The sequence below is a fragment of the Gracilinanus agilis genome, chromosome 1, assembly GCF_016433145.1.
Source record: "Gracilinanus agilis isolate LMUSP501 chromosome 1, AgileGrace, whole genome shotgun sequence".
Classification (NCBI taxonomy): Eukaryota; Metazoa; Chordata; class Mammalia; order Didelphimorphia; family Didelphidae; genus Gracilinanus; species Gracilinanus agilis.
In genome coordinates this window covers 446,528,697-446,538,396 of record NC_058130.1, presented here as the reverse complement: position 1 = coordinate 446,538,396, position 9,700 = coordinate 446,528,697, and the positions used below count along the sequence as shown (strand labels likewise).

The following is a 9,700-nucleotide window of genomic DNA, read 5'->3' as shown; positions in this document are numbered from 1 at the left end:
AGGTTGCACTCTATAAATTCTTATTTCTTTCTCTTCCCCCTTCCTAAAGAAAATATCAGTTGATTTGAAAATGCTCCAAGAGTGGGGGACAAGTGAGGGTCTGATAAACTGGCTGAGTTGGCTTTCAAAGTAGAATCCAGATGTGTCTCTCAGCAAGTAGCCAAAGGACTGTTATGGATCTATGCCGGTTGGGGGAATGTTTAGTCCACTGTGAGCCCAATGAAATAAAGCTGAATAAAAGGCCTAACACAAAAATCAGGCAAATATGTCAAATATGTTTAATTTTTTAAAATAACTGATGGCAAAATAAAATATTTACATCACATCATACTGTGTAAACACGTCTCTGTACAAAGAAATATACATGCAAAATAATGTAAAAATTGAACTGAAATAATAAAAGAAATCATACACAAATAAAAGTTATGAGGTTACGAATACACATCCAGTTTTGAATTCATTTTTTTCTCTTAAAAAGTTTCTGTACAACTTTACAAAGAAGAAACAAAAAAACTCAACAAAATGAATAAATAAAATACACTGGAAGTTGCAAAGCTAACTAAGTTGGTTTATGGCTCAAGACCCAGATGTCTAACTGGCTTGGGGATGCAGGCTGGTTTCCTATTTATTGTATTTCACACAGTCACAGAGAAAAAGACATTCAGGAAAATCCAAAGTAGCCCAGAAGCACATCCCTCTTCACTGAAACTACCTCCAACATTACCTTTCCCTTGGCCACAGTGACACAGGCATTGGATTCTGGCCTCGTGGCGGCTGACCCTTGATTGGCTTTCTTAACCAAAGAACACAAAATTCAGCCAATTATTGTACAGAAAGTAAACAGGTTCAAAAATATTAAAAAGTACTAAATGTCAAGATCGATTCTGGGAAAAAATAATACTTTGGCATTTTGAATAATAGTATAATAAATTTTAAAATGTTACCCTATTATCCAGTTTTTGATTTGGAATACGAAATCACTTTTTACAGTCCTCAAAACTGACAAGAATTTTTGCTGTGTTAAGTATCATAAAAACAAATGGCACAGTGATACAACCCCTTCACCCACCCACCCACCACCCCAAAAAAACCCCCTTAGTCACACGCACAAAACCATAAAGCTCACCGTACTAAGTATGTGCTTTTTCTATATATTTATTACAGTTACAACAGAGGTCCTCATAAATAGTTGCATAAAATGTTAAAGCCACAACATTGCACATGATATGAAATAAAACAGAAAAATCCCAATGAGTGCATTTACAGTATTTTCATCTGGCTGTATACTGCTCAACAATCTGATTGATGGGTTTGGTGGGATGTGGAAAGGGGGTAGGGGTGAGGCAGGAGTAAGATCTGCCCTTGGAGTCCTTTTCTGATGGGGTAGCAAACTTTGACCCCCAACTGAAGGACCTGAAAGGTGGTACGCCACTAATTCGGACGCTGCCGAGGGGGAGGGATGAGGTAAGGGGGAGAGGGGAAATTACAGACTGAAGGCAGGAACAGTCTATATACAAGTAAGGCCTACATTTTATCAGAGCAAAATGATTCATTCTATTTGTATGCAAAAGTTTGAGGTTGAATGCACTCAAAAGACAAATCTGGTCTCAGTGCATTGCTATGCAAGATACAGATAGACGAGGCAACTGGATAAGCTCTATGACCCCATTGAAACCAAGTTGCAAATTGAAGCCATATAAATGGATAACCATTTGAGTGAGTCTTCTCCAGATATGTCTTTGTTTTGTTCATTAATACCAGTGGTTTGAACATAGGCATTTATTTTTCTTGAATAAATCTTGAAAATGTTAATTTTGCAAAATTCTATTCCTGTTCATTTTTTAAAAAAGTATCTTTTTTTTTGTCTTTTTTTTTTTTTGCAGAAACCTGAATAAAATACTGTGATACAGCAATGCTCTATCTGCCTTTTTTGCAGAGTATAATGTAAAAGTCCTCCACCCCAGCATAGCTTGCATCGATAAGTCCCAAGAACTGTTACTCACAGCTTACTTGGAATGCAATTTCACACGATGAACATACTAGCAGCTGATTGGCTGTTTTTATTTTTTTTCTCCTCAAAATTCAAATTAACAGTTGATTGGCAGGTGAAAGAGAATGAGAAAGAACTTCAAGATAGGTCAAACCCTAGGCAAGAGCCTGCTCTGTAAGAAGTTTTTGATGCTACGAATGGGTCGAACATCGTTCTGGTGTTTTCGCCGCTCTATGAAAGAAGTCAGTCTTGATATATCAAGGCTATCAGCACTGTTATTATTGCCCAGCTGCAGCCACTGATCCTGGAGGGAGAGCACAGCAGAAGGACGCTGAGCAGGGTCATCTCGTAGTAGGAAACATACAAAATCTTTGGCCTTCTGGCTAACTCCTTTAAAGTAGTCATCTGGGAAACTAAAGTCTAAGCGGCAAATGTTTAGGCATGTTTCTTCTACGCTGTCATCCAGGAAAGGAGAGACACCACTCAGAAGGACATACGTGAGCACCCCAATGCTCCAAGTATCTGAGGTAAGGGAGACGGGATTCCCAAGGATGATTTCGGGAGCTGCAAATTCTGGGTTCCCCAGTAACTGGTGGATATAGTAGGTTGTGTTTAGTTGGACTGCATCTCCAAAATCTGCCAGTTTTATTGTTGGCTTGGCCAAGCTCTGATCCACCAGAATGTTTTCAGGCTAGAAAATACAAGAAGAAAATACAAGATTATTCTGAAAAAAATCAAACCAACTGACCACCCGCTGCCGCCAATAGATGGTGCTTTAAAGCTGGCAAAGCATTTGACGATCATCAATTCATTTGACCTTCACAACAACCCCAGGAGGTGGGTGCTATTATTTCCCCCCATTTTGCAGATGAGGTAACGGAGGCAAATGGAAGTTAAAGTCCATAAAATAAATGTCTGGGGTAAAATTTGAACTTGGGTCTTCTTGATTCCAGGAGCCATACTTTAATGTTAAAACAATCCTCACCTCTCTCACCCCCAGCTTAGGCTAATGTTATTACTAGCTCATTAAGTCAACCAGACAAATTATGTGCATTAGGCACTATGGGAGACACAAAGATAAGACCCTGAGGCTACTCTTAAGGGCTAGAAGAGACCTTAGGGGTCATCTAGTCAAAATCATTTACTTGAAGAGCAGGGCAAAACCTTTTTGAGTCCATCACAGAAGCCTATAACATTGAGTAGAGAGGGAGAGCTCTAATTTGAGTGAATTCTTTCCTAAAATAGACAGAAGAGTGGTAAGGGCTAGGTAATGAAGGTAAAGTGACTTGCCCAGGGTCACACAGCTAGGAAGTGTCTGAGGCCAGATTTGGACCCAGGATCTCCCATCTCTAGGCCTGGCTCTCAATCCACTGAGCCGCCCAGCTGCCCCCTAGGTTTTGTTTTAAAAATATTCCCTCTCTCTGTGGCAAATCCCAAACTACTCTCTAGATATAGGAACTCAATGGGAAAGCATTTCAGTAGCTTGTTGCCTACAAGATGTTTTCAGTGGGAAAAATATTCTACAAATATATATTTGAAAGGAGGACAGACATATTACTTTCTCACTTAAGTAACATGGAAACCTGCCACTTTGGAACCCTGTGATGATACTATTTACTACAGAGCAGGAGTCATAAAGTCATCTACTTTAGGTAGTTTCTGAATTGAAATGTCAAGACTTGGGATGATGCGGTTTGATCCGTAAGCCAGTCCCGGGAAAGGTTCTGAGGGAGCGTGTGGCAGGGAGGCCCGGCTGCTCCTGGCTACTGCGTTCCGGAGGAGAGATCATTTCACCTTCTGGGATTTAGTAAGAACCAAATCCTCGACCCAAGCCCACCAGCACTTGGCATCCTGCTCACCTTTAGGTCCAGATGTACTATTCTGCAGTTATGAAGGTACTGCACAGCTTCCAGAATCTCTCCAAGATACATTCTAATCTTCCCTTCAGTGAGGTTCCCCCATCGCACCACACAGTCTAGAAGACGGCCTTGATCAGCCCTATGAACATAGAGAAACAGCTGCTGTGACACGGCTCGCGTGGCCAGTTCTTTCTCCGGCCTCATGAAAACGTGCCACCCTGTCTTTGCTTTTGAGTCTCCCCTTAATTCATGTCTCAAGCACTTTCAAATCAAGCCATTATTCTAGAACATCGTGCTTTATAAGGAGACACTGTGGAGATCATCAGGGAAGAACAAAGTCATCCTGATGCTTTCACACAGGGCGGTGGAGCCGTCTATGCTTCCGTCTGCCCAAGGCTTTCTTCCCAATGCGACTTACAAGTATTGATCAAGGACCCACTGTGTGCCAGGCAGTGGGGATAAAAGGGTAAAGAATGAAACCATCTCTGTTCCAAGGAACTCCCATTCAGAAGGAAACCAGGACATCGCCCACGGACAAGGGAGTCTCTAATAACAAGGGCACCGATTCGGACAGAGGCTCGCGGGGGACAGAGGGGGGCCCTGGCAATTGTGGGGGTTGGGAAGGGCACGATCCCTGGGTCGCATCTCCGGGACGCGAGGGAGGAGATGGGAGAGGAGTGCTGCTTATGGGAACAGGACGGCTGGCTGGACCACAAGTGTGGAAGGGCAATAATGGCCATCGGGGTCAGAAAGATAGCACGGGTCCAGCTGATGCCGGGCTTTAAATAAAGCAGGACTGTCGGAGGGGAAAGTTGTGCTTGTCTTTCATTTATGAAGAGGACCAGCTAGCACAGGGGTATGTCTCGACTTGTGCAGACACTGGATCTAAGTGAGGTAGAGGCATCCAAGGCCAGTGGTAGGACTGAAGTCAGGATGACTGGTGTTGTCTGGGATGACCTGGGCCTCTTCCATGTCTGACCAAGCTCTTCTCCTCCATTGGCCGGCAGATGCCTTCCCTTGCCTAGGGTGGACACCCCCTTACTCATCAATGGCTCTGAGCCCGTCAGTCACCCCCATCCTGGCTTAGGCATCCACCAAAGGGGCTTTACTAATATTAGGATAAATTAAGAATTTGGGATTTAGTAGGATAAAGACTGAGGGAAGGGACTGTCAGCTCAGTTTTAAGCCTGGCTTAGAATCTTGGGCCAGAGTTCCTGCAAGGAATTCTGAGGAACTTGAGGGGTTGAGCCAAAGGTTTTGACAGTTGGAGGAGTGAGCAGGAGACATAAACTTTTAAGATATATGGAAGGATATTAACAATTAGAACAGCTTATTTAGTATAGGAATTTTGGGTTTTTAGTTATAGATTAAGAAGGGTATAAGGGGAAACCCCGTGCAAGAAGAAGGTCTGCAAGACTAGTGGGACTGGGATAAGTTTAGATTCCCCTTTGAATTAGGGATCATATCCTAAACCTTTTACCTATCCTTACCTTTTCTTTAAACTTTAAACCTTATTAAATAGAGGTTTTTATTTTTTACATCTGTCTCCAGCAGTTATCCTTACATAGGCCTCAAGACAGTTACACTGTTACTCACGAGCCACAGCTCACAGCAGCCTGAACCCAACTTCTTTTATAACAACAAAGATACAATATCTCAGTTTTTATCTTACACTAGGACATGGCCATGGGGAGGGCTTCAGCTTCTTGGAGCCACAAGTGAGAGTTGGGTGAAAGGTTGAGTAGAAGTGGGATCCCGTGAGAGAAGAGGTAGAAATGACAGAAATGACAAGACTTAACAGCTGATGGGATACGAGAGGTGAGGGAGAGTCAGGAGCTCAGAATGTGATGAAGCTGGGACATTGCCAATACTGAGTCTTGAGAACAACAGCCACAGCTCTTGGGAAATAGGTTAGAAAAATATTCTGAAGACAGGGGGCCTTAGTTACCAAGACTCTGGATATTCTCCACCAATTGAACTTCTTTCTCTTTGAGAAAGCAAATGTTTAAGAATGTTTGGAAAAAGGGAAAAAAAGGTCACAAGGAGTTTATTCTTGGGGTAAATTAAATTCTGAGACAGACATGAAACGAGTTGGACCATAGAACTTTCCCAGGGTTCCTAGGTCAACTTCAGGGATGTTTTTCATACCAGTAGTAATTCAGGGTTGAGTTACCTTTCCAGGGACCTTCTGAATTCAAGCAGGCTTAGAACCACTTGAATTCAGACCTATATCACCCGGATGGTTGGGAACCAGCCTAGAATGGCTGCAGAGGGTATATGACAACAGAATTTATTGGTTATATGTGGTCCCTGGTCAAACTAATCATAAGTTTTTTTTGGTTTGTTTGTTTTAGAAAAGCTCTAAAATTCTAATTTTTGATTTCCAATATATTTTTAAGGAATTCTGTGGAATCCTCTGGTTTTTCTTCCCTTCATTTATGAAAAAACAATAAGAATTATGAAAACATTAGAAGCAAAGGGTTAGAAAGTAGTAAGATCATACGCACATCTCTAAGACCAAGACATAACTGGTGGAAGTCTCAAACGTATCAAGGAGGCCAATTAGCAGGGGATGCTGGAGATTCTGCATGACTCCAAGTTCATGGGTAACTTGGTCTCGTTTCATCAACTTCTTGTTCACAAACTTAGTGGCTACTGATCGCTTGGCTCCTTTCTGATCACATTTCTTAACAACAGAGAACCTGCCCCTAAAAAGATTTTTAAGTGGCAGTTAGAAAAGATTTTAGTATGACACATATAAAACCCAGTGGAATTGCATGTCAGCTATGGGAGGAGGGGAGGGAAAGAACATGAATCATGTAACCATGGAAAATTTTTCTTAATTAGTCAATTAAAAAATTTTTTTTTAAAAGGTAAAGATTATAGTAGCAGATCTGCTATGAGTGATTTGCTACTCTCTAAGATTTGATTAGATTATCCAAGTATAAATACATTTAGGTCAATATGTAAAAACATTTCAATATTGTTCAAGTGATATGCTATTGTGACATAAAGATGATAATAGGTTCAATTTGAAATATGATACATGTAAAATTACTATCTGGTGGTAGAATATTACACTTAGGTCTGGCCACCTCTGAGCCACTTGGTTGGCTAAGTCCTACAGAATGCTTGCTGTATTCAGGGAGTTTTTATACTGTACCTGCCAAGCTCAGCCACTTCACTGTAGAGGGAATCAAAGTTGTCTTTCCAAATTACCATGATCCCATCACTTCCTGGACCTGAAGAAAAGAAAAGAATGCTTCCATCATCCTTTCCCTAGTGCAAATGCTTAGAATTCCTAATTATTCCTGCCCCACACAGCCATCTGACTATGCAGTGGGGTGGCCTATAATAGTGTTCCCCACAGATGCAGTGACAAAGCACTAATAGCTCATTCATCTTTGTAGCGTTTCATCCAATCAACCAAGTGTGAAGCCATTAATACTGAAATAGGCAGATAGTCTGATAGATAGTTTGTTAATTGGAAGATACCAAGATTGAAGGTCTCTTGATAACCCAAAGTGAAGAGGGCCTGACTGGCCTCCACAGGGCTCAGTGTGCTTCTCAGACTTTTAGAAAGATTATAAAACAGTTCAGGGTTTATTTTAACCATGGTAAGATGGAAGGGACGATTAAGGGATAGGATGCCCTAAACTAAAGGACCTAGCTAAAACCTCCCCCCTTTAAAAACCCTGCAAAGGGTTTTCTTCTGTGTCTTCTTAGCTCCTTATTTCCCTACACTGGCTGTCTGTAAATCCCGGTTATCTAACTACCTGATTCTATAAATCCTCCCAGATAAATGTTGGCAAGGTATATAGATCTTCAGAGTAGTTTAGATTGACCCTTTATCTGCAGGATCAACCCTGCTGATTAGGTCTAAGATGGCTGTAGGCCTTCTCATGACAGACATTTTACTGGCTGGCTGGACACAGATCTTCTCAGCAGCTGGGAACACTCCCAGGACACTAGAATACAAGCAGGCAGGATGAATCCAAACAGGACAGCAGGATAGGCAGCTTTGGCTTCACAGGGTTAGCAAACCAAACTCCTAGTCTCACACAGATTGTAAGCAGGAGGAAGTTACCAGCTTCAGGCTATCCCCAACAGGAAGTCCAAAAGGCCCTTGGCAGCTCTGTGTCCTATTTTATATATTCCCCATATTCCAGAACAAGCTCTGCAGTTCCAGGGCATGCGGCAAGATCCAGCATGCTAATCTCTGTGCAAAATCTCTCTTACCTGTTTGCACCCATTCTCTCCTTTCCTCATAACAATACTTTAAGTATAGATACAACTTTATGTGATTAATTTTAATTAAACTTTCTCTCCTAAATAAAGATATACTTTAAAATAATTTCAATTCAGTTCAAAAAGCATTTATTAAGCACCTACAGGCATTGATGATAAAAAAGTAAAAAATGAAATCAACTTTGTTTTCAAGGAATTTGTGTCTGTTTTTTTTTTTTTTTTTACTTTTAAAATTTTGCTAAGTTTGAAATAACCTAATTTGGTCTTATTTTGGAGTTCACTTGAAGTTCAAGATTAGTAAATTACAGCATGATCAGTTAGTCAACAGTGAAGTGGCTCAAGGGATTGAGAGCTGGATTGAGAGTCCTGGAGTCCAATGTGGCCTCAGATACTTCCTAGAGGTGTGACCTTGAATAAGTCACCAACCCCCCATTACTTAGCCCTTACTACTCTTCTGCCTTGGCATTAATCCACAGAATTGATCATAAGATAGGGTTTTTTAAAAAAATGTTGAATATGATGAGTACCTTTATTTGTTTTAGAAGCTTCTCCCAATGTATTAGATCTCTCTCTCTCTCTCTCTCTCTCTCTCTCTCTCTCTCTCTCTCTCTCTCTCTCTCTCTCTTTAAACCCTTAACTTCTGTGTATTGGCTCCTAGGTGGAAGAGTGGTAAGGGTGGGCAATGGGGATCAAGTGACTTGCCCAGGGTCACACAGCTGGGAAGTATTTGAGGCCAGATTTGAACGTAGGACCTCCCGTCTCTAGGCCTGACTCTCAATCCACTGAGCTACTCAGCTGCCCCCAAGATAGGGTTTTTAAAAACAAAACAAAACAAAAAACAATGAAGTAAATAGTTATAATCAGGTATTTCAGAACATGCCAGGTTTGGTGAGCACAGATCCTAGGTAACTGAGGGCTCTGCCAGTGACCCTCAGCCTGGGAACAGATGCCATGTCTGTCCACTGCACAAAAGTCTAGCTCTCTTCAGAGAGGCTCATCAGCATGCTGCCTACTGGGAAAATCTGTTTTTGTGAGGGGTAAATCCTTCAGACCATTCCTGGCCTTACCTCTGCCCTCGTGACTCCCCAAGAGTACAGACTGCCTGTGATCTGCACCCTTGGAGAGAGTGTGCACAGAGGGAAAGCGTGGCTTTTGGAGGGAGGGCGCTGCTCCCCCAGGCTGCCCCAAGGGTATGGTGAGAGCCTGGGTGGCAGAGAGCCTCGCCCGAGAGCGAGAACCTTACCTAGAACTCTCAGACTGGCGGATGAGGATACTGAACCCATGTCATTCACAGCTATACACGTGTAGATGCCGTCGTCTTCTGTGGTCACGCCGATTATTTTCAGAGTGGCCTCTCCTAAATCACTGCCGGAGGATACAGGGATGCACCCATTAAAACCTCTCATCAGGCTGCCACTTACTCCCGTCGTCCCTGCTCCAGCTCATCCTCCATCCTCCCTTCATGTCTATCTCAGACCATCAGAAAACCAGCTCAGATATGCTTCCAAAGCATGTGTGTATTTTCTCAGTTTCTCTCTCTCTCTCTCTCTCTCTCTCTCTCTCTCTCTCTCTCTCTCTCTCTCTCTCTCACACTCTCTCTCAC

General features: G+C 42.2%; 1 protein-coding gene across 1 annotated transcript in view; it reads right to left on the bottom strand.

Annotated features, from left to right (window-relative positions):
* Window positions 1-255: 255 nt before the first annotated feature.
* TRIO (trio Rho guanine nucleotide exchange factor) overlaps window positions 256-9,700 on the bottom strand; it is a 515,315-nt gene continuing 505,870 nt past the window's right edge. Inside the window, exons 53-57 of the mRNA XM_044665522.1 lie at window positions 9,341-9,462; window positions 7,013-7,091; window positions 6,357-6,557; window positions 3,850-3,988; window positions 256-2,681 (exon numbers count right to left, since the gene is read on the bottom strand). Of these exons, the coding sequence (XP_044521457.1) occupies window positions 2,139-2,681; window positions 3,850-3,988; window positions 6,357-6,557; window positions 7,013-7,091; window positions 9,341-9,462 (1,084 nt within the window). The 3' untranslated portion in view covers window positions 256-2,138. The remainder of the gene's footprint in view (window positions 2,682-3,849; window positions 3,989-6,356; window positions 6,558-7,012; window positions 7,092-9,340; window positions 9,463-9,700) is intronic.